General features: G+C 34.3%; 3 protein-coding genes and 1 long non-coding RNA gene across 6 annotated transcripts; 3 read left to right on the top strand and 1 right to left on the bottom strand.

The window, feature by feature from the left end:
* The first annotated feature begins 2,463 nt into the window (after positions 1–2,463).
* Positions 2,464–3,604, top strand: LOC111010486 (protein NDR1). Its single transcript, XM_022283940.2, has one exon. The coding sequence runs from the start codon at positions 2,839–2,841 to the stop codon at positions 3,448–3,450; it is 612 nt and encodes a 203-aa protein (XP_022139632.1). The 5' UTR covers positions 2,464–2,838; the 3' UTR covers positions 3,451–3,604.
* A 2,672-nt stretch (positions 3,605–6,276) lies between these two features.
* On the bottom strand, positions 6,277–11,648 carry LOC111010322 (putative multidrug resistance protein). Its single transcript, XM_022283678.2, has 7 exons — positions 11,469–11,648; positions 10,729–10,779; positions 10,401–10,640; positions 9,827–10,284; positions 9,165–9,705; positions 6,943–8,903; positions 6,277–6,801 (listed from the first exon to the last, which is right to left on the bottom strand). Exons 1-7 carry the CDS (start codon positions 11,646–11,648, stop codon positions 6,426–6,428), a joined length of 3,807 nt encoding a protein of 1,268 aa, XP_022139370.2. The 3' UTR covers positions 6,277–6,425.
* LOC148208066 (uncharacterized) lies at positions 6,632–12,028 on the top strand. The gene is made up of 2 exons (XR_015789046.1): positions 6,632–6,773; positions 11,422–12,028. It is a non-coding gene; the product is annotated as an uncharacterized LOC148208066 (long non-coding RNA).
* A 3,801-nt stretch (positions 12,029–15,829) lies between these two features.
* On the top strand, positions 15,830–26,936 carry LOC111010449 (Tetratricopeptide repeat (TPR)-like superfamily protein). 3 transcript variants are annotated; one of them, XM_088119994.1, is made up of 16 exons: positions 15,830–16,251; positions 16,495–16,542; positions 16,972–17,595; positions 18,889–19,068; positions 19,587–19,651; positions 21,632–21,739; positions 21,873–21,986; positions 23,039–23,134; positions 23,254–23,352; positions 23,446–23,565; positions 24,783–24,887; positions 25,007–25,171; positions 25,250–25,377; positions 25,479–25,557; positions 26,106–26,323; positions 26,455–26,936. In XM_088119994.1, the coding sequence occupies exons 1-16, from the start codon at positions 15,999–16,001 to the stop codon at positions 26,654–26,656; spliced, it is 2,604 nt and encodes an 867-aa protein (XP_087976120.1). In that variant the 5' UTR covers positions 15,830–15,998; the 3' UTR covers positions 26,657–26,936. The 3 variants fall into 3 exon arrangements, with proteins under 3 accessions (XP_087976120.1, XP_087976119.1, XP_087976121.1); XM_088119993.1 differs by having other exon boundaries at positions 16,969–17,595; XM_088119995.1 differs by having other exon boundaries at positions 16,113–16,251; positions 16,459–16,542; positions 16,969–17,595.
* The last annotated feature ends 665 nt before the right edge of the window (positions 26,937–27,601 follow it).

Raw genomic sequence — 27,601 nt, 5'->3', positions numbered from 1 at the left:
AATTTCCTTTCAATTTAAATTCAATTAAATATTAAAGTAAGTTATTTGGGCACAATTAAAGAGGGTGAGTCATTCGAGCCTTTCAAAAACCTTTGAAGGTTATTTGTATCAATTTTTTCTTAAAAAACAATGGATTTGGTTAATGGGGGTTAAATTTTGCTAATAAAGAGTTAAGTTTGATGTGACAAGTCGCATCATAATAGGTTACTAAAATAATAATTTAATAATCTTGTGTACAAATTTTTTTATAGCATGATCTAATAGAGAATTTTTAACACAATAAAAAAATTGATTAAAAAATTAAGGATTGGATCAACTAAAATATGTTGTGAGTTGATCCTTTATCCCCGTATTACAAAAAAAAAAAATTAATTAATTATTAAATTATTTGGTAATATTTAGTTTTTTTATTGATTGGGTCCCAGTATAATACAGCAGCTAGCAGACCTTGGATTTCGTGAGTGACGTCATGAGCGTGACGTCTTTTTTTTGTTTCTTACGCCATCTTAAAAATTTTCAAATTATTGCTTCTTTTCTTTGACGACTTTTTCTCCCAGCTTTTTTTTTCTCCATTTGTAACTATTTTACTTTTATTCTTTTATTTATTTATTATTATTATTATTTTTTAAGAAATAAGTTGTCAAATACTACTTCGATTATCTTATTTGTTCTCCTCTCTTAAAACTTTTCATAAGCTGAGTTAGATTTTTAAAGATTTTTTAAAAGTTGTTTGTTTTAAACACAAATAATTTTTTAAAATAAAAAATGAAATCGTTAATAAAATGATCAATTTATTTTGTTTTTATTATCTACTCTAGCCAGGTCCCCACCTAAATAGGGATATATTATATTATGTATTTAAAGTTGTTTCATTTATTTTAATATATGGTGTTAGACTCAGGACTTGGATTATGATTTATGAACCGATTTTCAAATATGGTTTTTACTTTTTTTTTTTTTAATTATTCTCTCTACACTTTTTTTCCTTTCAAAATAACTAACTTTTGATTAAGGGTTACCATGGCTAGTACACTCACTAAAATCGTCTATCTAACTTATATACCCATGAATCTTTATCTTATGGGGTAAGTTTTAGAAACTTATTTTCATACATGTCTAAAGATTTCGAATTTTACACTTTTAGATTTCTGTATTTCGTAATATCGATTTTACTCTTATTTATTATAGTTATTTTTTTAAAATCTAAAATATTGAAATCCCTAAATTGTAATCATATTCTTTTAATTATTGTGGGTCTCACACAACTTTTCAACACTAATCCCTTAATTCACTCATTCAAAAAGATTTATTCCCATGATTTACCAATATTATTAATTACAAAAATATTATAATTCGTCTCTCTCATGTAATTTTCCATTGGTTGTCGGAAGTCACTGTAGTTAATTCACTCACTCTCGTGTATCTAACTTATATACCCATGAATCTTCATGAGTAAGTTTTAGAAATTTATTTTCACACAAGTCTAAAGATTTCCAATTTTACACTTTTAGATTTCTGTAGATTTTTTTGTAATATCAATTTTACTCTTATTTATTACATTTACATTTATTATAGTTATTTTTTAAAAATCTAAAATTGGATATCTTACAATTATGTTCAAATTGCTTACAACTATCTCTTTAGTTAATACTCTAATTCAAATTAGTTAATACTTACCACTATGTTTCAAAAAAAAAATTTGATTCTAACTAGTTCTCTATTTTATTCAATATACCCAACTCGACTCAAAATTCACTATAAGATATATCCTCATATATACAATAGTTCACACCTAAATTTTGCACCACTAAAATCATAACAGTACAAAAACAACCATTGAAGATATATTGGTATGGAAAGGGTTTCGAAGGGGTTTAACAATAAAAAAAAATCAGGGTTTTCAACATTGTTCAAATCTAAAATCAAAAACTAGGAGGATATATTGGAATGCAAAATATATGGAAGTTTATATGGTGAGACAAAACAAACCTTCCAGTCAGCGACTAGACAATGGTTGGGATAAACGAAAACGAATGAGAAGCTAGACGGACTGCTCTAGCGACGGAGAAGAAGTAGCAGACGGAAACCGAATGACAGAGGAAGAATAATAGTTGACGGACTGCTCCAATGATGAAGAAGAACAGAGACAACAACCGAAGAAGAAGGAACGCGTACAGCAGTCGGAGACGAAGGAACGGACGGAAAAGGAACGACAGAGGAAGAAGAAAAGTTGGAGGAATGAGGTTTTCGAATTTTTTCAATAATGGATAATTTTGGGGATTTGGTATTAGTATAATTAGGAAAGATTTAAGTGATTTAAATTGTAGTAACTCAATTTGGATTTTAAAATTTAATTACTACATATACAAAAGGATATAATAGTAATTTGAGTGATAGATATCATCTTAAATTAAATAGGAATTTTATACATGCAAATCTTTTATGTAATTATAGTGTCTATCAATGTACTAATCCGTCTAATAAATGTGTGACTAGGTATATTTTTCACATCATACTCTTTGTTACTTTCAATTGGACCCTTTGTCCTAACATGGAAGTGCAGGTGACTCAGGTTCATCCGCTATTTGAAACTTTTTGAACTAGATGGTCTAAATTGAAATTAAACTGAATTATAAAAGAAATATTAAAATCTTAAAACTACATCCACCCAATTAAAATTTGGCGATTTGAATCATCTGGTCAACGGCAAATAAAAGGTCAATTATTTTGTGGTCATTTCCTTCTCAGCAATCTTTTTTTGCTTTACTATCCCCAACAATAATTGTACCTCCTCTGTTCTCAACATCTCAATTTCTACTTTTTCTTCCACCGGAAAACATGACGGAAGCCGGCGGTTGCGGCCGGTGCTGCTTCAGCTTCATCTTGACTTCCGGCTTCACAGCTCTGTTCTTATGGCTCAGCCTCCGCACCCACAAACCCAAATGCTCAATCGAATCTTTTTACATTCCTGCGCTAAATCAGTCCCTAAATTCCTCCTCAGATTCCACCGTCTTCTTCGATCTGCGCCTCAAAAACCAGAACAAAGACAAGTCCGTCTTCTACGACGCCATCAATCTCAACCTCACCCTCGTCGACGGCGGGCGGCGGCCGGTCGGCAACTTGACGGTGGCCGGATTCCACCAGGGCCGCGACAAGAAGGCGTTCAGGAAGGGGCAAGTCGAGGCTCGTGGAGTGGATTGGAAGGCGGTTCGGCGGAATGGATCGGCGGTTTTCCGGCTGGATTTGGCGACGGCGGTCAGGTACAAGATCTTGTTTTGGAAGACGAAGAGGGATAATTTGAGGGTTGGGGCAGAGGTCAAAGTCAACGCCCAGGGTGCCAAGGAATACCCGCACGGGATTACGCTCAGCTCCGGCGCCGCCGTGGCCGGCAGATCGCCGGCGGGAGCTCTGTGGAGCGTTGGGGCGTTGATATTGTGGAAGTTCTGGTGAAATTAGGGGTTTGTTTTACTATTTTTTCTTCTGCTGTTATTGACCGGAATGTTGGGCGGCGTTATTTGATTCATCGGAACTGTCTCCACCGCCGACGGCGGCGAAGCAGATGTAGAGGGAGAGTTTAATTTTTTTAAGGGCTTTTTGGAGAGAAGTTTGCTCTGTTATGGTTCCTAATTTTTAATTTAGTTTACAATCTTTTAAATGTTTTTCTTAAATAATTCTACATTAATTTTGTTAATAACAGCTCCATAAAGTAATTCTTTTTAATGTTACTAATTGAATTAAATTTTACATTTAGTTAATAAAATATTAATTTAACAATGTCTCAATTTTCACCGGTAATTGCTCGTAAAAAAAGAATGTGTCAATTTTTAAAAATATTTTTATATGCAAGGACCTAATTTAGAATTTTGATAAAGATAAAATTTTAAAAATTTTAGAAAATTTAAAACCGATAAGAAAATCACTTCAACCAAACGTTAGGAATATTTTATATATTTAACTTTGTTTTAGGCCTCGACATACATCGGAGGCATTCAAAAATATTTTAAATTCCTTTCTCAATTTATGAATTTTTAACATTTTTACGGTAGACCAATTTGAGCATAACTGTTTTGCTTAGACACAATCTGACGTAAATTTATATCTAAAAGATCGTAGGTTTGAATTCTAATTCCCACATGTTTTTGTAGTTTTTGATTGGAGTGAAGTATTTTCATTTGTGAGTATCTTCTTTCTTATTTTCTTGTATATATGTATGTATCTATATATATGTATCTCAAGGAGAAAGACCACCTATTTACTCGAGAGGTAGTGGAGGCCAACTAACAATTCTAGAAAATGAGTTTACTTATTGATCCAAGTATTAAAATCTTCTATAGATTGGGTTACTTGCTTAAAATCTTATTAAAATGAAAACGGAAACATGGAGTTCCAAAAATGTGGTTTTACGTTTTTTCTCTTTTATCAGTTTTTCCTTTTTTTCCCTTTTAGGTTGTGAATGGACTGCATCAATTTCCCTCCTGTTGGAGAGGATTCGGCTTCAACAACAAGATCCACCAAACAAAAACAGAAGAATAGGAAAAAACGTAACATAAAAGTTTCTAACTTTCTCAACTACAATGAAAAGTCTTTAATTTACCATGAATAGGCTCTTTGGTCAAAATCTCATGTCAGTCACCCGCATATCAATGTCTTTAAGCCGAATTATAACTACATTTTTGTTTTACATACATTTATTCCCTAAAATTTGAAATTTATTTTTCCTAGTACAATAATATATGAGTTAGTCAGAATACATGTCTTAACCAATTTAATTAGATTGAAAAATACTACACTCATTGGAAAAGGGACGTGATCACTTTAGGTGGTAATTTAGGGATGATAGGACAATATTTATTTATTATATAAGTAATTTATTAAATGCGGCTTTTTTTTAATATATTTTTCTCTTTTATTCTCTCTTCCCCTTCAGTTTCCCTCCAACAAGTGTTGCTGTCGCAATCTTCCCTTCAGGTCACTATTTTTCTACACTCGACCAAACGTATATTTTACCCTATTTTATTTCTATCCAATATCTTTATTTTTAATTTAGATTAAATTATAAATTTAGTTACTAAATTTTTATTGTGGTGTGTTTTTTCTTATAATTATTATTCAATAAAATGATTCAAACTTATTACTTGTCCAAAAGTGTATTTTACCTCATTTTATTTCTCTCTCAATATCTTTATTTTTAATTTAGATTACATTATAAATTTAGTTACTAAATTTTTATTGTTGTATGTTTTTTCTTATAATTATTATTCAATAAGACGATTCAAACTTATGATTTTTAGTTAGTTCAACCTGATAGTTATTTATTTATTTATATTAATTTCATTCTCAACCTCCAATCACCTCTAAACTATAATCGGACTTCAAATAAATTTCAAATTTCAAATTTCAAATTCCAATCATATGGGTTGATTTTGGACACAAAAGCATCTCAATCTATCATATCTTTAAACTCTACTTTCTCATTTCACATGTTAAAATGTCTCCTAATGATTTTGGTGGAGACCAAACTACCCAACCAAAAGTGGGATGGTCTTGAGAATGTTTTGAAACATTTTCTACTTTCAATTTTTTTGTTTTTCAAATTTAATTTGACTCAATAAAATCTATTGCACTCTTGACATATGCTAAAAATGTTCGTAGTCTAGGTCATAGATATTTCGATAAATAAATTGAAATTCACTCCCATGTATTGATTTTCTTTTTCAACATCTATGGTACAGAAAAAAATCAATAACAATGTAATTTTATATTTTTTTTCATTTTGATTACTGTACCTTGAAAACGTTTATTTTGATCCAAATTTTTTTGTTTGAAATGGAAGCAGTTGCATTAAATTAAGCCACATGAGAGTCCTACAAGAAGCCAAGGAAGAAAAGAGTTTTGAGAGTACCACATGTCCGATGGAGATTAAATTTCCCATTTTGCAAGACAGTAGGCTGAGAAGTTACATTGACGAGGGGCATGACGAAAGAGATGAAATCGACATTTGGTGTTAGAGTTTTTAGTATTGATTCATTTTAGTTGTTCACGTATTTTTAAAAAGCGATCATTTCGATCCATCTATTTCTATATTCATTTTATTTTTCTCAGTATATTTAGTGGGGGTGGAGGTGTGGTGGAAGTTGGCCCGTGTCAAACAAACAAGATAAAAATAACAACAAATATAACCTATAGAATAATAACAATAATCACCATTTTTTTTCCAATCGCACAGGTAATATAACATAAGAACAATAAGGATAAATATAATTAATAATTTATAAGAAAAGTAATCTCCATGAATTTTAGAACTCAAAAGAGAACAAAAACATTGTTCCAATTTCAACTTCTTGTAGTTCGTTCTCATATCATCATATTCACAAAAAATGAGCAGAATGATTCGATTTCTCATCCCAGAAAAGGAATTCTGAGATTCAAAGGGTAGAAGTGTTTATGGTCTGCAAATTTCTCAGAGAATAGTACTCTCCACGGCGCCCCAATGAAATCAGCTCACTGTGCGATCCTTGTTCCACAACTTTTCCGTTCTTGATCACGGCGATGGAGTTCGCCTTCTGAATCGTTGATAATCGGTGAGCCACGATTATGCAAGTTCTGCCCACCATCATCTTCTCCAGCGCTTCCTGCACCAAGTTCTCTGATACACTGTCGAGTGCGCTCGTTGCCTCATCTAGCAGAAGGATTGAGGGATTCTTCAGGATTGCTCGAGCGAGTGCGATCCTCTGTTTTTGGCCTCCTGATAGCTGAGCTCCTCTCTCTCCGCAGTATGTATTGTACCCATCTTCCATTCCACTATTACAATAAAGAAAGGGGAAAAAAGTGTAATGTTACTGATTGAAATCTGTGTTTTTAGATAGCTTAATTTTGTTTTCGTTTTTATTTTAATGATGAAATGGAAGGAAGGAAACCTTGGAATAATGATGTTATGTTTACCTTATAAATTCGTGAGCATTGGCTAGAACAGCTGCTTCTATAATCTCTGATTCCCCTGCATCCCCCTTTCCATAGGCTATGTTTTCTCTGATAGTTCCGGCAAAAATAGTTGGCTCTTGGCTGACTAATGCAATCTGTGACCTTAACCATCTCAAATTGTAGTGCTTAATGTCTTGCTCATCAATGTATACGGATCCACTTGAGGGATCATAAAACCTCTCAATGAGTCCAATAATGGTAGATTTTCCAGAACCACTTTGCCCCACTAGTGCAACTGTTCTTCCTGCATCAATTTTAAGGCTCAGACTCCTTAAAACCATCTGGTCAGGTCTTGTTGGATATGAGAAGCAAACACTCCTGAGCTCTACCTTTCCCTTTATCCGTCTTTTGAGATCTCGTCCTGATTTGCTATCTGGATCAATTTCAGTCTTCCTGTCTAGGATTGCAAAAACTGATCCAACAGCATTGCTTCCTTTAGATATATCAGAAGTCATACTTCCAGCATCCGCTATGATATATGCGGTGAATAGCAATATCAAGAATGCTTGGAAGATATGCTCTGAGGATATTAAATTTTGTGTCAATAGTCTCCCACCATACCAGTAGGCCAAAGCTGTAGCAGCAGTGTTAAAGAACTGGGAACTGAATAGGCCAAGGCCAGATATCCAAGACTGCCTAGCACTCTCCTTCTTAGGACCTTTTTGCGTGGCAGCAAAGAGCCCGAGCATCTTTTTCTGAGAAGAGAATGCAGTGATAGTTTTATGGTTTATAACGGCTTCACTTGCAAGTTGGCTGCCTTCTCTTTGTGCTTTACGGGCTTTTTCAGCCATGCTCTTCATCAACACACTCCTTGCATAGAAGCTACCGATGACTAGTGGCTGCACTGCAATCATCACCAGAGTTAACCTCCACGAGAGCACAAGTCCCACACTGTAAGCAAGGACTGCACTAAAAATTGCTTGGACCAGTAATGACATTCTGTCTCCAACAAGAGAACGGACCATGTTGGCTTCAGTCGATAGCCTTGCACAAATGGCTGCACTTGTGTTCTCATCTTGATCGAACCATCCAATTTCGAATGTCATAAGCTTTTCAAGTATTTTCTCACGCACCCTTTTGGTTAATCTTTCTCCCATGATAGAAAAATTGTGATGCTGCAGGATATTTGTTAAGAAGTTGAAAATGCCAATTCCTAAAAAGACAAGTGACAAGGTTCTAGATTTAGACTTAATTTTGGGCTCATTAGCACGAAAATAAACTGATATGAGTGCTCCGACGCAATAAGCATTAATGGGCTGCACTGCTCCTGAGCCCAGAGCACCTACACATCCAAGGAAGGCTCGTCCCCATTCAGGTGCATTCATTTTCAGCAAACGCCATTGGGAAGGAGAAGGATAAGTTTGCTTTCTATCTTCTTCAAAGCTTTCATCATCAGGATCGAATTGGACAGAGTAAGAGTAGGGTGTTCCCATGGAAACAGACATCGCTGTGCTGAAGGGATATAAAACTGGAGTACTAGGTCCACTGGATCTCACACTCATTGGGCTTGTGGGAGTACTCATCCTATGGCGATATCTTTTATCCATTTCAATGTTGGAATCATTGAAAGTTTCATTTTGCACAGCCATCTGCTGCAACTGCACCATTCTTAGATACTCTCCACCCTGTCCATTGTTCAACAGTATCAGCTCATCATGTGAACCTGATTCAATTACTCTTCCAGCTTTAAGAACCACAATCTGGTGTGCTGTTTGTATCGTTGAAAGGCGATGTGCAATGGTGATTGTCGTCCTTCCTTTTGATGCCTTATCTATTGCTTCCTGTACCATTTGTTCAGATTGTGCATCTAGTGCACTTGTTGCTTCATCAAGTAGCAGCATTCTTGGGTCCCTTAGAAGAGCTCTTGCTATGGCAATCCGTTGCTTTTGACCTCCAGACATCTGGAAACCAAACTGACCAACCTGAAGAAAATCACAGTCATTGACATAACCAAAGATTCAGTTAAAGCGTTTCTTATCTAAAAAAAAAAAAAAGATTCAGTTAAAGCAATCTAATTTTGTTTCACTTTTGAAGTACATGGTAAACTTTTAATAGTTTACAAATGTTTTATTTGTTTCAAACTATTGAAGAAGGTCATCTATTTCATCCACTGCAGATGATAACTAGTCTCAAGCTTTAAAGTTTTAGATAGCAACCTAATTACATGCGTGACAAAAACTTACTTGAGTATCATAACCTTCTGATAGCCTAACGATGAAGTCATGTGCGTTTGCAGCTTTAGCTGCATTCATCACTTCTTCCATTGAAGCTCCATCTTTTCCAAACATTATGTTCTCTCTTATTGAAGTTGCAAACAGAACAGGTTCCTGATTCACCAGACCCATTTGAGATCTCAGCCATTTTAGCTGAAATCTTTTTATTCTATGTCCATCCAAGAGTATCTCTCCATCAGTGGGATCATAAAACCTTTCAAGCAGTGATATAACAGTGGACTTGCCAGACCCACTTCCTCCTACAAGTCCTACTCTCTTCCCTGCTGGAACCTTCAGATTGAATCCTTGTAATACAGGAGTATCTGGTCTTGATGGATAACTAAAATATACGTTTTGAAATTCAATTTCCCCTTTCACGTGTGATAGAGCTTTCTCCTTTTTGTCTTCTCTGTCTGTCTCAGAAACACGGTCGATCATTTCAAGGATACGAGTAGTTGCAGATTTTGCCTCTGTGATGGAGGTTAGATGAGGAAGTGCACTCAATATACTCCTGAAAATATTGAATTTCCAAAAAAAAGAAAAACAAAATAATTGAAGATGCGGGTGAATGGAATCGTGCAACTAAACACAGCAATAAATGCACTGGATATAGATGATGAAGATATACTCACAGTCCTCCCATTAGAACATTGAAACCAGCTATAAAAACATCGCCTCCTTTTTCTCCTTTCTCAGTAATCAAGTAAGTGCCAATCCAAGCTTGAAAGCCCCAACCAACATAAATGATTCCCATACTTCCAAGCATCAATCCCTTCACAAAACCCGACTTAATCCCAAATTCCATACTTTTTTGGAGTGCTTGGCTGAAATTTTCCAGTGTTTGACTTTCTCCTACATATGAATATACAGTTCTTATTGAAGATACTGCTTGCTCTGCAATCCCACCAGCAACACCATAAGATTCAATCATCTTCATTATCAAGTCCACCATGATCTTTCCAAACACGAGCCCTGGACCAATGAACATGACTGAGAGCGGGATGACTGCAAATGTCAACCTCCATGATGATAAGAAGGCAAATATGTGGCAGAAAACGAATGTTGACATGTAAGCAAGACAATCAGGTATCTGCACAGAAAGAAAGAATGAGGTATACTAGCATGATCAACAATGAAATTATTGATTATATTATTGACACTTCTCGGGCACTGCAGTGTGGGGAAAGAGTGACCCTGAAATCAAACCTTTTCACACAAAGCAACTTGGATTGAACTGGCATCAGAGGAAATGAGGGAGACGACCTCATGAGTTGTTGAAGAGCCTGCAGCTTGGGTATCAAAGAAGCCAACTTCTTGTCTAAGCACAGATTTCAAATATTCCATTCTCATCCGAGATGTCTGTCTCTCTGCTGTTCTTGCCCAACATAATCCTTCTGCAAAGTTAAAATTGTGAAACTCAATGAGAAAAACAGAGATTTTAACCCCCTCCTTGTCCCAATCTGAGTATATTTTCCATGCAAATGGCAGCTTCAAAGAGTTTGAATCAGAGCAAGATTCCAATATGCTTACCCACAAAGGCTGAAAGTCCAACTCCAACTGCTGTGTAAAGTAGACGCAGTGCAAACTGAAACATATTTGAATAGCAAGTTAACCAATTGCTTTACGTACTCCCAAATGGGCGATTCATAACAACTGAGAGCTTTTTTGTGGATAATTTGGTTAGAAACAGATTGGAGAGTTCTCAAAGATGAAAAGAAGTCTATTGATCATCTATGAGATGGTATCGTTTTTTTTTTGTATTTTTAGGCCCAAACTTTTTTTGTAATTACTGGTTTATAACTAGGTGGAGATCTCTCTTGTAACTTCATGGTTATTCTCATTAATGAAATTCCTCTGATTCTAATTAAAAGAAAATTAACCAACAGCATTTGGGATGTGTGGTAAAAGACAAAACTTCATACTTAAACTCAGTTTCTGCTATTTTTCCCTCGCAAGGGAAGACATCTTACTGTCATAGAAAACTTTTTCTTTTTCTGCCTCCTTTGGTTGCCTTGTTGTCGAAAAAGATATGATAGGAAGCTCCAGGCTATTTGTTTTGTTGGTTGAACATTATGTTTAATTGATCGTATCCATTGTGTCATTCTCTCACTAATTCTTCACTATCTCTTTCATAAAATGTGTAAGTTGTTCATTCACTTTGCCTTCTATCATTACTATATATCAACCATAACTAGGTATTTGCTTTTAACTTCCAATCAAATTGAAGAACAGAGCTTTTCAGAAAAGAAGACATAACAGAGGAGCAAGCTTTACCTTGTCAACCATATCATTTGTCAAGCCACTGTTTTTGTCTCCATAAGCATTGATCACGTCCTTGAGAATGAACATCGTGAGAGGTATCTGCACTCCATCTCCTATGCTGCCCAGAGTCCCGAAAAACATGAGAAACTTGTCGATGCCATCGGCATAGCGAAACATACTTTTCCCTGCCATTTTTCCCATCCTGTGGTCGATAGAGGAGCAGCAGCCTTGGAGATGATTAAAGGTATGTAATATTTCTAAGTTATCTAGAAAAACTGACGGATTATTATCTGTTGCACTGTCTCTTTCATTTTCTGATATAGCCAATGCAAACTGAGATGAAAATGGCTTTATATTTGAGCTCTGCCGGCAGCCATAGTGATTCTTGAAATGTCAAATCTTTTGGAATTACTATTTGTTTGTCTACAAGCAATTCAAGCACTTGGGAGACTGATTCTCCTTTCTAGTTATTGGAAAACACAAGTGAATCAGAAATATATTAACAAAACTTGGAAAATGAAGATGATTGATTTGGGATCCATGAATGATATGATAGGTTGAGTTTTTTATTTTTATTTTTCTTCTGTCTTTGGACTGCTTTGTATGGCCATGGTTATGTTATGTTTATGTGTGGCTTCTTCTAGTTGTTTACTCCTCCAAAACTAGGCAATATCTGCCTGCAATTTTTGCTCCCTTCCTAATGCATAAGGCCAAAAAGACTGCACTTTGGAGATTATGAAGCAATCAGAATCTGTTTTGAGGCTATAAGTTAAAGTATCATCCTTGTTTAAAATCTCCAAAAACTAATAGAAAACTAGAGCAATATCAGATGCTGCCACAGAGAGAGGGAAACAAAATTATTATATTCCATCTTCATTTTTTTCTTCTCTAGGACATTTGGTTTTGGATTGGACCAAATGAATTGGGTTGTCTTGGTCAACTTGCATTGTTATTGCATTCAAATAAGCCACACAACAACAAGTGCTGAATTGGTCAACATTTTTGCACCTTTTTGTTCTAAACTTACAATCAGCTGTGTAACCTTAAGAATCCAAATGTCATTTTGAATTTGAAAGACATCTTCCTAATCACTCTTATGAAGAGGGAGATTAAGAAAAAAAGCTCAGATGATGTGCAAATTTTGCCCCGAAAAATGTTGTAGGGAAAAATCAGACAGATGAGGAAAAATGACTGCATCAAGATAGATATGAGAAAGCCGAGATGGTCGTAAAATAAAACCGTAAATAATAAAACTCTAACTACTTTGGTCCCTTTTCTAAGTCCAACCTTAAAAGAATTTTTACTTTTGTAATATTGCATAATAGCATATAAGCTGATGATTGGGATACAAAAGAGAATTCTCAATTAAATTTCGAGGTCTCAAGTTCGAACCTTCTGATGAATTTAATACAAAAAATTCTTTATGTCTCTTGGGTCCGAGTTTTGGACAGGTGCAGGTGCCCTGGGTATAGGGAAGCAAAGCTTCGGCTCTCGGTTACCAAAAAAAAAAAAAGAAGAATATCAATTCTCACCGTGTTATATCATCTCTTCGTATGTGTAAATCTCATTCACAATAAATTATCCAAACATTGTTTTACCACCAAAATTTATTGAGTTTTCTATACCCAATACTTTTAAGTGTGGGCGCGAGATGACTTATTTTTGTTTCCCGTTCTCCCTGGCAAGTTGCAAGAACATTGAGATTTGTATTCTAGGTAGATGGTCACTGTGAGAGAAAATGTTTTTAAGCTAATTAAAACATTTTATAAACTTTTTTGAAATTATTTATTATTTTAAAAAAATTTAAAAACAATTAGTACTTGAAACGCTTTTAGAGTAGACACTTCATTAATATTTATTCCAAAAGTACTTATAAGAAAAATATTTAACTTAAAATTACTTTTATAAGAAAAATATTTAACTTAAAATTACTTTTATAAATAGCATCGTAAACTCACCATTGGACGGAGAGTGCGTATTTTATTTTTTCTTTTCATTATTTGGGAGATCAAAGGTGATGAAATAGTGGCTGTTTAAATATAATTAGGGTTTATGTTTTTCATTTCAAGATGATTTTTGAGACTTGTGGTTAAGTGAGTAGTAGTAATAAGCAAAGAAAATGAGGATAGGGCAAATGTAAAGGTTCCAATTTGCAAAATTAAATAATTCTTTTTAGCTTTAATTTCTTTTACTTTTAAAATTAAAAAAAAAAGGAGGAAAAAAAAACTTTTGTATTGAAACTGAAACCATCGCCCATAATTCTTTGGTATCTTTAGAATCGACAAAATGCCGGAATACGTTTTTTTTCTTTTCTTCTTTCTTTCTTGCTATAAGGATAAAGTTGGTTTAGAGAATATACTTTTACCATGCTAGAGCGAGCTTTACAAAGCATCTAAATATGTCGAGGTGGACAAGTCGAATCAGATCAACCAAGATTCTTAGATCGTATTTGGGACAATCGCATGAGTCTAACTCATAGGCTAGACCCATGGACCAAGCACCATAGGCCAACCCATAGGTTCGAGATACGGGCTTGAGCCATAGGTCGAGTCCAAGAGGTGCAACTCGGGGTCTAGGAGATGAGTCTCATGGACCAAATCCTGTTTTTCGAGTATTTTTGGGGCCAGGGCACGATTTCATAAATACAAAATTTGAATAGAAAAAATGTTTTAGAAAATTTTTGGAGAAGTCTCATACACCATGTATGGTAAAAAATCAATCTAATTTAAGTGTTAAAGTATATTTGACTAGATATTCGTCAATTTACCTTCTTTCCAAGTTACACTTGATCTCATTCTTTAAGAAGAGCGGTAAGAATTTGGTTATTCTAGGCAGATTTCATGCCTAACAAAGTAATATATGCATCAAGCTCCTGTCGGGAGAGGTTGAAAATTTCGAGGAGGATGGTACTTTGATTAAAGATATTCTTAATCTATCCTCCTTAGGAGTCCATCACTTCACGAATGTCCTGAGAAGGGCGAATGTAATAGCCCACAAATTGACTTTTGAAGCTATCTCATCCACGGTTAACTGGTGTTGGTCCACTCAATTTCCCATCGTACTTTTAAATGAAGTTAGCAGAGACTTTGATCATTATGTAGTCCATGAGGCACATCTAATTATTTAATAAAGTTCACAGATTTATATTCAAAAAAAAAAAAATTAAGAAATATATGTCTTATCCGATGAGCTATGTTTCGACAGCATCTATACTATCAAGTGATTTTTTTGGAAATAAATAAATCTTATTTAGAATAATTTTCAAAATGATTTTTGTTATCTATATATATAATTATCAAATTTTTGAACCCTACAAACTAATGGCTCATAATGGAATGTTTCACATTGCAACTTAAATTCCATTTAATTGAATTTAGCCCTTTAGCATAAAATTATTATCTCAGGCATGTGCGTGAGTTTGTCTTATGAAAATTATATATATAAATCATTTTTAATTATTAAAATTTGTTAACAAAAAGTTAAACACGTGGATATGTCACCCACTTAAATACTATTTTAGACACGTGAAACTCGTTTTGTCAATGAAACCAACCCACGTATTAATAAAATTCATTTCTTAAAAGCGTTCAAATAAAATAGATCAAATATATTCAAATATGTTAACAATGCAATAATTTAATGACGTATCAATTTATGTTAACACATATTAACATCTTTTTCTTCATGAACTTAATTTTCTGAAGTTTAATCTTTTAAAATTCGCAATTTACTTTTAATGTATTAAAAATTCTCAATGATGTATTTCATAAAAAGAAAATTTGTTAAAATTTGCTAACGAATAACTGTTGTTAAATTACTATTTTACTAATATATTTGAACACATGAACGCGAATACTATATGACACATTGACCCACTCATTATTAAAATTCGTTTATTCTAAGTGACACGTCGGTATAAATATGTAATTAAAATAATAATTTATTAATACGTTACTTCTTTTGTTAATAAAATTTAATATTTTCACTAAAAAAATATATTTGAATTTAAATACCTAAATGGAAAATTAAGGATTAAACTAAAAATTACTCCACACATTAGAGATTTCTAATTTGGTATATGTTAAGCATTTTAAAGACATAATTTAAGAGTAAAATTGAAAATTTTAAAAGATTAACTAACAATCTAATAAAAACTTAAAAGATTAAATACGTTTTAAAATAAATATGAAAGTTCCACCTAATGGAATTTCAAAGTTAATGGGTTCAAATCTCATTAAGATTGTCTATGAATTAATTTTTATGAATTTTCAGACAACAAATATTGTACTGTTAAGTGATTGACCGTGAAATTATTAGAGCGTGCAAATTGATCCATACACTTTGAGGATAAAAAATATCATTTCTAACTTTTTTATTATTATTATTATTATTTGGGTCAAAGAACCCAGTTCGAATGGGATGTTGCCGTCGCCGATAAACCCATAAACCCCACAACGAGAAGCAACGGCGGCTGAATTCGCCGGAGACCGGAAATTTGCTTTTGCTGTTGCAGTTGCAGACCTTTCGGAAGCCGAACCTCAAATGCGTTCCAAATCCAAAAATCTAAGCTCACTATTCCGCTCCGCCATTGCAGCTTCAAAACCTTCACAGAACCTCCAAGATGCGGCTCTCAAAGACTACGTCTCCACCATCGACCCCTTTTCTCCCAGCACCTCTCTCTCTAAAGCCATCGATTATCGATATATCAAGTCCGCGAACTCCAAGAAGCCTCCCCAGAAGCTCAATTCTGATGTTCAATTTCCTGCTCTCGTTTTGGAAGAGCCTTCAGGGTCTGGTATGCATACTGTATTGAGATTGTTTGGTTATATATATGCATTGTTTTTGTTATTTTGGTTAATGGGGTTGTGAATAATCTTCGATCAAGCTCAATTTCGCCCTAGGTTTTGGTGGCTTAATTAGTGAACCGGAAGAAAGTTTTTGTTTTAATTATATTCTGTTTGCAGTGATGGCACTGATAGGTGAATGATATTTGATTTATCAGGTTTTACTCACCTCAAAGGATAATGTTTGAATGCAGGGGATTCTATGAAGCATCTAACCAAGGCAATATCTTCCATTCTGTGCGGTACGTGTCATTGAATGTTTGTTGTAGTTTCTGCAAATATTTAGAATTGCATTCATGAATTTCTCCTTAAGTTGTTAATGCAATAATAAGGATATAGTACCTTGGAACTTTCTGAGTGGTTTGTTTATTTCTACGTCCTGTCCAGTTACACAAATTCACTAAATTATTTCTCTATATTTTTTGTGCAAATGTTACAATGACTTGAACTTTAATGTTGAAAACAGAAAACTAAAAACCTTGGTTTATTAACTGGGCAAGTTTCGTCATTCTCTACAGGTTTTAGAATTGTATTTATAATTACTTGGCTTGTAATTTTCGTAGACATGGTTTCATAAGTTATAGTTTTGTTTGTGATTTTATTTACATGTAGTTCTTTGTTTCTTTGCCTAGTAAAATGCTTTACCAACGCATTGTTCCCGTTTGCAGAAGGCTCATCTGTCAGCTCTCGTGATGCACAAGGAAATGGTGATGATAAATCTGTGGAAAAATTATTAGACATACCGTGGTTTTCCAAGATATCCAATCATAGCATATCATTTCGTCGCAGAGAGATATCCCGTGAAAGAAAGCAAAAATGGATTTTCAAAAGTAGCCAAAGCAACAGATTTAATCGATTAGTTAGAAATTGCGCACAGAAGCTGGGGACTGATGTTACTCTTGAAGTTTTTGGTAAATTGGGACGAGAAACTGGTGTGAAAGAATACAATGCACTTATGGATATATGTTTAGAGAAAGCTAAGACAAGTAAAGACGTGGAGATTGTATTGGAACAGATTGCCAAGGTTTATCAGCTATTTAAATTAATGAAAGAACAGGGTTTTCAAATAGAAGATGAAACTTATGGTCCAGTTCTTACATATTTAATTGAAATGGACATGATGGAAGAATTTGATTTTTTCTGTGAGGCTATAAAAGATGGACATCCAGGCTCGTATTCTAGGTTGGGTTATTATGAGATGTTGTTCTATGTTAAAATCAACGATGGAGAAAAAGTTCAGGAGCTTTGTAAGCATGCTGCAACTAATGATGGAGTGGACAAATACAATTTACAAGGTACGGCCTACAATTTTCAGATGAATAAATTTATCTGCTGCAACTTTTGTATTCTTGCATTGAAATAAACAATTGGGAAGTTTTGATTTTCATGGTAAATATATATATATTTTAAGATAAGAAACGACCCATCTATAAAATGCATGTATAAGAAGGGAGGTTGAATCTGTTTGTGGAAGGCTCTCTAATCAACTAAAGTAGAGAAGTGTCTAAAATGCAATGGTATGGCGGAAGCTCACCATTGATGACAAAAATTTCAAGGAAAAATCATCAAAATCAACTAAATTAAAGAAAAACAGGGAATAACTAAACTCCCTGGTATTTTCACTCTAAAGAGATGCAGAGAGTTAGAATCTCTCCCAACTTTCTCTGTATCCCTTGAAAAAAAGACCTAAAAGACTCATATTCCTAACTGATTATATATCCCACAGCCTAAAGTTGAATTCTGTCTAGAATACCTAGCTTTTTAAGAACAGAAACAATGACATAGGACAATTGTTGGAAACTTTATAAAAAATTTAGAGTTCAATTTGAGAGTTTTGCAAAATTTTGTGTTTCATAATCACTTTCCAAGAAATTGGAAGGCTTCGCCTTCTACTCTCCCAACAATAGCTACACTCTAAACAACCTTGCCTCAAATTGGAAGGTGTTCGTGTAACTTGTCCTCATGACCTTTTGTATATTTCATATCATCAATAAAATACTTGTTTCTTACAAAAAAAAAAAAAAAAAAAAATCGCTTCCAAGAAATATTTTATGGGGTTCTATGAAGCATCCACCTAGGCTTTTAGACTTCAATGTACTAGCCTTAACCCATAAAATATTACTTGGAAAGTGATCAAAATTGTGTTTCACTATTTCAACGTTGGAAAAAAGTTGCCGCTGTTGTTTTAAAGAGGATAATAGAACTTATCTTTATTGACAACGTCAATGGGGTATATACCAAGGGGGAGATCAGAAATTTTCCCACTCTCCTAGCCTCTATTACTGACAAAAACAGACTCCTTCTAGATACTTACATTCATTATATACTAACTCATACACGACTTCTCTCCTCTCATACGTCACATCACTTAGTTACCAGTTGTGATGGATATGACCTTCTAAATAAGTTCTGTAGGTTGTGATGATGGACATTGTGTTTGGCATAAGCACTTAGAAATTTTAAATCTACATTCATATTTTTCTATTTTTGACAAGCTATTGTCACACTTTTGGTGAAGCATATGTCTTACATTGAAATTGATTCATATGATACCTATTTAGTTAAAAATTTGGAACCTGTGGTCACAGAAAATTATTTGTTGGCCCTCTGCGAATGTGAGCAGAAGAACGAAATTCTGCAGATGCTGGAAATTATAGACATCACAAAGCTTTCATCAACTGTACTCGCAGTTAACATCTTCGAATGCTTAGCGAGGCTATCACTTCATTCTTTTGCAGAGAAGTTGCTTGTGGCATTTAAAACTTCTGGTATGTTAATGATTACCATAAATTTTTATTGTCCAAGGAATTTCATGCAGTCATATCTTTGTAAGGAGCGTATTTGGATGAAGTCAGATATATTGAAATTAGCAACTGAATAGATTTTCTAAAATTAATATATAATCTTTTTGGATTTTTGAAACCAGACAAGTGATAATTTTGTAAAACTTAAAGAATACCATCAATCCCAGTAAATAGTATTTTAAGCTTAAACCAATAAGAATTTTTAACTATGTTCTATTTTATAGTAAAAGAAGAGGAATATCGTAGGCTTTTAACAAGTTATTCACTAGTCATTAATAAGATTCAATTATGTTTGCATGGGTATTATATTTATTTGACCTTTTTCAATTGTATGATCTATCTATATTTATTGTACTCTGTTCAGATCATGTCTTTCTGGCAAGTATTGTGTTTTTGGTTTAATATTCAATATAGGCTCATCAGTATCGCATAAATATCCTATTGTCTTCTTCCCATACTGTATTACTGAATTGAAATTGCAGGGACTGGAGCAGGGAATATCCCATACCTTATTTATAGTTATGCTGTCAGCATTCCAAATTTAGCGGTGAGGTTCCCATGAATAATGCTGGTAATGCCCTTGAGTCTACAAATCTCTCTGCCCCAGGCAGTTTGATTATTTTGAAATTGGATGCACCTTTTCTTTTTCCAATTTTGGAAGTCATTTTGTTTATTTGCGTATTGTCATGTCACTCTGTAGAATTTATAAAAAAAGAAAAAGAAGAAAGAAAAGGAAAAGGAGTTGCTTTAAATAGAAACACATTGTGCCCTACCTAAAAGGGTCACACAACTTAAAATAAGAGGCTTAATTGTTAAGAAAAAAAAAGGTAGGTACGGAACACCCAAATGGAGCAATTGAAGTGAACCACACTCTAAACCTCCTTTAAAGATCAAGCTACTTGTTGAGGATTTTATTATTTCTCTCTCACTTAGATATTATAAATAACAATGAAGAAAACTATCTGGCAAATAAGTCATTCTCTCTAACATAAGGGAGGACGGACAGACAAGCACCACCTCTATCAAGCCGCTTGACTAATAGTTTCGAAAGTCAGGCTCTTCTGCTGAGCGAAGCTGCGAGCCTACCCTTCTCGAGCCTACTTAAATAGCTTACACTTACCAAGGACTTGCCCAAAAGCTTAGTAACATCTCCCTTTTCCAGTGGGAAGAGTCAAAATCTTATTTAAGAACTTCGACTAAGAAACATTGATGGACAATACTGATGATAGCTCAATGAGTCGAGCATCGTCTACTAGGGTAATAGCTGAAATAGGATTCATTTTGGCTAGAGCGCCCAAATCCGCTATATATCTTACACGGATTGGCAACCTTGTCCAGAATAAAACTAATGCGAAAAGTCTTAAGAAATCTTACCCTAAATTTTCACGATAATGTGACATGAAATCAACCACCTTTTGAGATACAGAATTCTTCCATTTGGTTAATCTTTCAAAACACTTTCTATCACCAATTCCTGAAACAAATTTGACTTGGAGTAGAGGCAGCCGGCAGGTTAAGATACTCAAAAGGACGAAACTCCTTTTTATAGCTACACATCCACTCTTCCTTTCTTCCATATTCACCCCAACGATTGGAGTATTTTAGGGATAAGTTCTACAGGAACTGGACAATCCTATTTGATCAAATACCTAGCGACAAACTCCTATGGACAAACATGAAGTTTCTTGGAATATTAAGAGAATATAAGCTGCTTTCGGCTGGCAGCTGGGCCTTCCAAGTAACATCAAGGAATGGCTAGAATCTATCTTTATTCACCACCCTTCCAAGCATGAAAAGGCAATTTTATGGATGAACATCAATAGAGCTTACATTTGGGTTATATGGAAAGAGAGAAACTCCAGTATTTTCAAAGATAGGATCTTCAACATCAACATCTAATTGAATCTATACTTTTTTTGGCTTTATCGTGGTGCAAATATGTAAATCCTTTCATTAACTATGGGTTGAATTCTCTCACATCCAACCGGAGAAGTTTTTTGTAATTTCATTGGATAGGGTTTGTATTTTTGTACTTTCATGATATCAATGAAATTCATTCCTATCCAAAAAACAAAAAGAAACAAATTTCTAATTTTCTCATCCTTATCATGGCTAAATATGATTGTGTCATTGGTTGGATATGGGTGACATGAGCACTGTATTCAAATGTGAAGCTGTTAGCTAGTGAAATGTTATTTCTAACAAGATGAACGTTTGAACTAGCAGTAAATGTTTATTATTGATCATTAAGGTTTTAAGTTTGCTTCTGTTTATCCTTTTCCAGTCTTTATATATATCCAATGTAATATTGAAATCTTGAGACTGACGGCTTATACCACTTTCTTCAAGTTATCACATAAACGTATTAGCGTTTCTACCATACTTGCAACAATTGCTTGTAGTACAGTCGAATCTTTCTGTATTTGCCCGGGTGTTTGATAGTGCACAAGAATTTTGATGCATAAGAATTGTTGTCTTTTGTATTTTGATTGCTGATAAATTTCTCAATTTTTTTGTAACGTGGAAGATTGAGGATATGGTTTCAAAATTCAAGAGCTTGCACTCCAAGTTGGACATCAAGCCCTCATCTACTTCATATGAGAAGCTCATTCATTATTGTTGTGGTTCATTTAAGGTATGGTATTGGAGAAAAGATTGACAAGATCGTTTAAATTTGTTTGTTTTATTATTTTCTTAGGCGCAGTTTCGGAACAGCCTTGAAATTGACCTTTTTTTTTTTCTTTTTTTTCTTTTAAAATCTGATGTAGGTGCACATGGCTCTTGATATAGCAAACGAAATGTGTGATGCAGATTTCACACCATCAACTGACGTCTTGCACTCCATTTTACATGCCATGGATGAAGGTTGTGAGTTTAATTTGGTAAGTGTTTTTGTAATATTAAAAAAATATTGGTAAGTGTTTTGTCATGTGGATTCTTTTGCTTACAGTCACATCATCTTTGCTTCTCATTACCTTGATATTTTACTTTATATTTCGACATCTTGAAAAATCTACGAAAAAAGTTGATTTTTTTGTTGGATAACCTTCAGGTGATAGAATAAGATTGATGTTAATGACGATGTTTGTTTATTTGGTGAAATATTTGTATTTATCCCATATATGAAAAAGACGTTGACTCGGACACTCATGGATATCAAAAAATGTAGATATACACACGCGCGCGCACACACACACAGAAGATTGAATGCAATGTTGGAATATTCAATGCAATGTTGGAATTTGCATTTGTTTTCCAGTGATGGGGGAGTACACCTGCCAAAATGGCAAAGGGCAGTGAAGAGAGGAAATATTAGCAAGAAAGAAATGGAGGGAGGACAATAAGGAACAAGCAGAAGATTGATAATTCATATTTTAAAGTTGAAACTCACCAGGACCATTAAAAAATCCATATATTGTTGTGGCATATCATTTTCTATTTGGCCTTTTATGTAGTCTCTAGTTAGTCTATGTCTTGATATTGAGGATTGGGCTCAACATCTTAGGCTGGAAAATATTGAGCTTAGGGGTTTAAGAGACGTGTTTAGGAAACTTGTGTTTAGGATGGTCTTAGTTGGATCTACTCGATAGGTTGTACTAGTGTCCTTGAGTCGTTAGGAAACTTGTGTTTGAGATGCAGGCTTAGGTAAACTCAGTGAGAATTGGGTTTGGGGTATTTTTGGAAGTTTGAAACCCATAGCTTTGTTTAACAAACCCCGGACTTGACAAATCCACAGAGCAAACTCAGTCATCTTAACCCAAACCCATCTAAATTCAAACACTCCCTTAATGAACTTCAGTGAGATTATATCTTTTTATCCATTTGTGTGTATGGTTCCATGTGATTTCCTTATTTCCTTGTTTCAATATCGTAGCTGTTTTTTATATTAATATTGTTTTGACATCTATTGTTCTCCACTTTCTGCTTTGCGAAGGTTCATCAAGTTTATTCACTCATATGTCGCCACAACCTAAAGCCAGATTGTGAAACCTTCAGGAGCATAATAAGTCTGCGTGTGAAGATGAAAGATGTAATTTTTAACTCAATTTTTGTTTTTATATCCATTGTATTGCTATGTTATGTGCTCAAATGCATGCAATTCAATGTTGACTTTCCATAGATGTCAACTTTTTATTTTGTTTCATGCAGTTTAATGGTGCCTTTGACATGCTTAAGGAATCGGAGAAAATGAACTTAACTCCTACTTCTAGCATGTACAATGCTATCATGGCTGGATACTTTCGAGAGGTACTTTAAGCTTTAGACCATGGGTGGCTCATGCTACTAGCCTTCTACATGTATTTTGGACTCCTAAAATTAATTCTTCCAAGTACTCTGCAGAAGAACACTTCTGGTGCATTGATGGTTCTCAAGCAAATGGAACTTGCAGATGTAAAACCAGATTCTAAAACTTTCAGCTATTTGATCAGCAACTGTGAATGCGAGGAGGATATTATCAAGGTACCACAGAGTTCTTCAAACTTTATTTCTAATTTTTACATGTAACAAAAATAAAAAATAAAAAACACTTTGATATCATTTGCCTGGTTACTTTTATGCCTTTCAACTTTCATTTGAAAGTGGCTTTGCCCCATCAATCAATTATTACCTATTGTAGTCAATTCCTTCTTTTATTCTTGAATACTAGGATAGTGAAACTTAGTCTATCACTCAAGTACTTAACTTATTAAAAGTCTCAAAATATTAGGAAGAATAAAAATGTAGAGGAAAATGCAATGAAATATATATTTTTTTGTTAATGTTTAACTTGGTTCGAACAAGGACAAACTGACATCTACATAAATCATACTCTAGTTTGCCATTATTGTTACCTATAGTGCTGTTGAACATATAACATAACTCATTGAAGTCGAATTTTATTTGTTGAGGAGTGGAGAAAGAAGATGACATCAAGCATCCTAGTTTCAAACCACAATCACAACTAGCTAGAACAAAAGTTCTGCTCTATAGATAATTTGCATTTTTGTTTAGCAAGTTGGGGTTGACCAAAAAATCAAGGAGTATTGTGATTTTTAGTGTTTTTTTAAAGCTTAATAAAGTTAATTTAATTAATTTATGTTTTGACCTTTAATTATGCATTATAGCATAAGTTTGGCTCTCAAACAGTCTTAACTTCAGCATGCATAACATTTACTACCAACGTTTCTTTTAAGTTGATGGGTATTAAATAGGACTTCATTCTAGACCTTGTACATGTGTTAACTTCAATGTGAGTTTTCCGTCGCTAATAGGAAGTTTGCCTTTCTCTTCTGGAATTAATTTTCTCATATTTCAATTTTTTTCCTCTCTCTGTTCAATTGTTTATTAAATATTAAGGTTTTACTATTGCTTCTGCAATATCTTTATCTTTTTTTTTTTTTTTACACTCTTTGCCTCTCAATCCCTTAAATTTATCAATAGTATTCCGAGTTCCAACCCACACCCAGAGAACTCTTCTTTCACAGTTGGGACTCTGGTAAAGTCATAACTGATCATAAAGTTAATCCTTATATTGACTATCGCATGTAACTAACCTAGATGCCTAACAAACTATGCTTTGTACTCATCACTGAATACATTGTTTGCTTCAATCCAATTAGTATTCCCTTTAACGTTTTAAACTGTAAAATCTAAGCATTTTATGAATTTAAATTTAGAAGTTACTTATCTTCCTGTAGTACTATGAAGAACTGAAGAGTTCTGGAATTCAAGCGACGAAGCAAATTTTCATGGCGCTTATAAACGCATATGCTGCTCATGGACAATTTGAGAAGGCAAAACAGGTACTTGATCCGGGACTGGATCCCCATGCTTTTATTCCTTTGATGATTTTCATATATAGTTGCTTGAAATGTATGTGGTGTGCAACATAAGATAGTTTAGATGCTGTTTAATCTCGTAGGTTATATTGGATGAAGGAATACCGATGAAGAACTTGAATGAAATTAGAAGTGTGCTAGTCTCTGCTCTTGCTTCAAATGGGCAAACGTCTGATGCCCTGAAAGTTTATGATGAAATGAAAGAAGCTGGATGTGATTTGGAGCCAAAAGCTGCCATAAGTCTTATTGTAAGTTAAACGTTTTATAGTTGATAATTGTTACCTTTTTCGTTTCGTAGACTAAAGAACATTTCTTCTCGTCTCTAGGAGCACTATCCACTTGATGGGCCATTGAGTAGAATGCTTCAGTTACTTGCTGAATTGAATGGTCTTGACGACTGGATAGATTGTTGCCGCAGAATTATCTTATTTTCCTTAAAACACAACGATTTAAGGTTCCTCCATTACGAATTCATTGTTTACTTGGTTGGTTGGTTTAGATTTGTTCTTGTCTCTTATGAATGGGAATTTGATATAGAAATACTGTTTTCTTTAGTTCAACTCTTGATCTGTTGAAGCAGCTCAGTTACAGATGCTGTAACGATGAAGTGATTATGAGAGTCGCTTTTGATGAGGTCTGTTAGTTACTTCCCTTCCCATTATATTTATTATGTAATTTTCTTCCGATTCCCAATAATTTTTAGAACTCCTAGTTTAAGGATATTTTTAGCTCATAGAAGGGTGGCCCATTGGCAAGGACTTGGAGTCTCTTGATCATACTGGCTTTGAAGTTTCAAGTTTGAACCTTTGAGTGAGCTTAATATCAAAAACCCTTGATGTCTCATAGATCCGGTCCTTGAGATAGGCACAGGTGCAAGTGGAGCAAAGTCCGACTCCCAGTTATTGAGAAAAAAAAAAAAACGGTGTTTTTAACTCATTAAAATCACTTTTGGGAATTCAAAATTTTCAGACAATCAAATGTGATTTTGGAAATAGGTGATTATTGGGATTTTGTGCCCCTCTTTTGCCTTTTAATAGGAAAACACATCGATCCTGTACAAATAGCCAATTCTTCTTCCTTCATAAATCTCGCCAAAGTCTCAAAAGAGTTACCAGATTACTGAGTTTCTGATCTAAGATATAAATCTCCAAGCATTATCGTATAACTTGCTTTCTTGTCCAGGTTTTCTCCTTCATAACGGAGTCTGATCCTACATATTTAGAAACAGGCCTGCTATTGCTTCAATTCATAAAGAAGGATCTCGGTCTATCGCCTCCGCGGAGATGCCTCGACTTTCTCCTTGGTGCTTGTGCTAATGCCAAAGATGCAGAGAGCTCTCGCCTGGTCTGGAAAGAATATAAAAAAGCTGGCCTCCCTTACAATACCATTAGTTTCTTGAGGTAAAACCATGATGCTAGACTGCTACTGCTCGTTATGTTTCTTTCCTATGAGTCCTCACTCTTACTTGTTCCGCTTTCTTCAAGCTTAAACGGTTCGGTCTGACTGACTCCATCCACGGGCATTTTTGCAGGATGTATCAAGCTCTTTTGGCATCTGGGGACCAAACATCTGCAAAAGTTTTGCTCGATAAAATCCCGAAAGACGATACTCATGTTTGCTCCATAATCAAAGAATGTGAAATGGTTTATGGTGCATCTTCCTCAGTAAAGAAGACAAAAGGAAGAAACAAGAAAAAGATGCTGAAAATGAGCAGGACAGAAACGAGAAGTTAATAGAGGAGTAGGATTGGAATGAATTAACTTGCATTTTTGGCTTCTAGGAGTAGGTAAAGAAGGGCTAGAGATGAATGTGATGGCCTTTATTTCCTGACTGAAGAACGTGAAATAAAATTAACTTTGTATTCATTTTTTCTTTTTGTTCAAACTGGAGTAGGAAATAGAATTATCGGCTTTCGAGATGGTAGTAGATGTCTTTTTCACTGAACTACGGTCGAACTGGCACCTTGTATTGATTCAACTATTTTAATAACAAGAATCAAATTTAGTTTTATAAGATTTGAACATGTGAGATCTATTTTTGAGACCATGTTTTACAAAACTAAACTAACTGTAACTGTAGTACCAACGTGAATTACTGATACATGCGTAAGTTTGAATGGTGAACTAAAATATAATTTCGAACATAATTAAATAGATAAAATATTTATTTATTGTTTTATCATCCAAAAGGTCAATGATTCAATTTTTACCTCAAACCCCTTAATATAAGTGGTCGCTCTTGAAGTCTCAAAAAGATTTTGGGTTTAGGTAATTGACCCAAAGCAACTTAAATGACCTAATGATCTCTTCTGACATGTAAGTAATGGTGAAAATACCATACTACCCTTCATTTGATGTAAAAGTGTGAGGTTGGGTTTTCATAATTTGGTGGATGCTTATGCATTTCAATACTTGGAAAAAAAAAGCAAGAATCGAACGCGGGCGTGAAGAGGCATGTTCGAGCCACCAAGCCAAGGAGATATTGATTAAAACAATATAACCAATAATATATATTACAAAATTCAGAGCGGCTCGAGCTTTTTAGGCCTATCATAAATCTGCCTCTGCTATAGAATAATTTATTGGAGAAATTTTGGGAAATAAGGAAGAGGCCAAAACTTGAGCAAAAATAGTATAGAGTTTTGGCCTTATTTTCCATGCGAGGTTTGAAGATTTGAT

The sequence above is a fragment of the Momordica charantia genome (assembly GCF_013281855.1).
Source record: "Momordica charantia cultivar OHB3-1 chromosome 11 unlocalized genomic scaffold, Mcharantia_2.0 BLBB01000011.1, whole genome shotgun sequence".
In the NCBI taxonomy this organism is placed as follows: domain Eukaryota; kingdom Viridiplantae; phylum Streptophyta; class Magnoliopsida; order Cucurbitales; family Cucurbitaceae; genus Momordica; species Momordica charantia.
The sequence above is the reverse complement of the archived record's forward strand: the minus strand, read 5'-3'. Positions and strand labels throughout refer to the sequence as shown.

Excerpts from the sequence above, each read along its gene's own strand:
- LOC111010322 (XM_022283678.2), bottom strand. The coding sequence starts at position 11,648 with ATGGCAGGGAAAAGTATGTTTCGCTATGCCGATGGCATCGACAAGTTT. Across the intron at positions 9,706-9,826 it reads AATGTTCTAATGGGAGGACT|GAGTATATTGAGTGCACTTC; the intron begins GTGAGTATATCT and ends CAATATTTTCAG. Across the intron at positions 8,904-9,164 it reads CAGAAGGTTATGATACTCAA|GTTGGTCAGTTTGGTTTCCA; the intron begins GTAAGTTTTTGT and ends GATTTTCTTCAG.
- LOC111010449 (XM_088119993.1), top strand. The coding sequence starts at position 15,999 with ATGCGTTCCAAATCCAAAAATCTAAGCTCACTATTCCGCTCCGCCATT. Across the intron at positions 19,069-19,586 it reads TGTGGCATTTAAAACTTCTG|GGACTGGAGCAGGGAATATC; the intron begins GTATGTTAATGA and ends TTGAAATTGCAG. Across the intron at positions 21,740-21,872 it reads ATTGTTGTGGTTCATTTAAG|GTGCACATGGCTCTTGATAT; the intron begins GTATGGTATTGG and ends AATCTGATGTAG.
- LOC111010486 (XM_022283940.2), top strand. The coding sequence starts at position 2,839 with ATGACGGAAGCCGGCGGTTGCGGCCGGTGCTGCTTCAGCTTCATCTTG.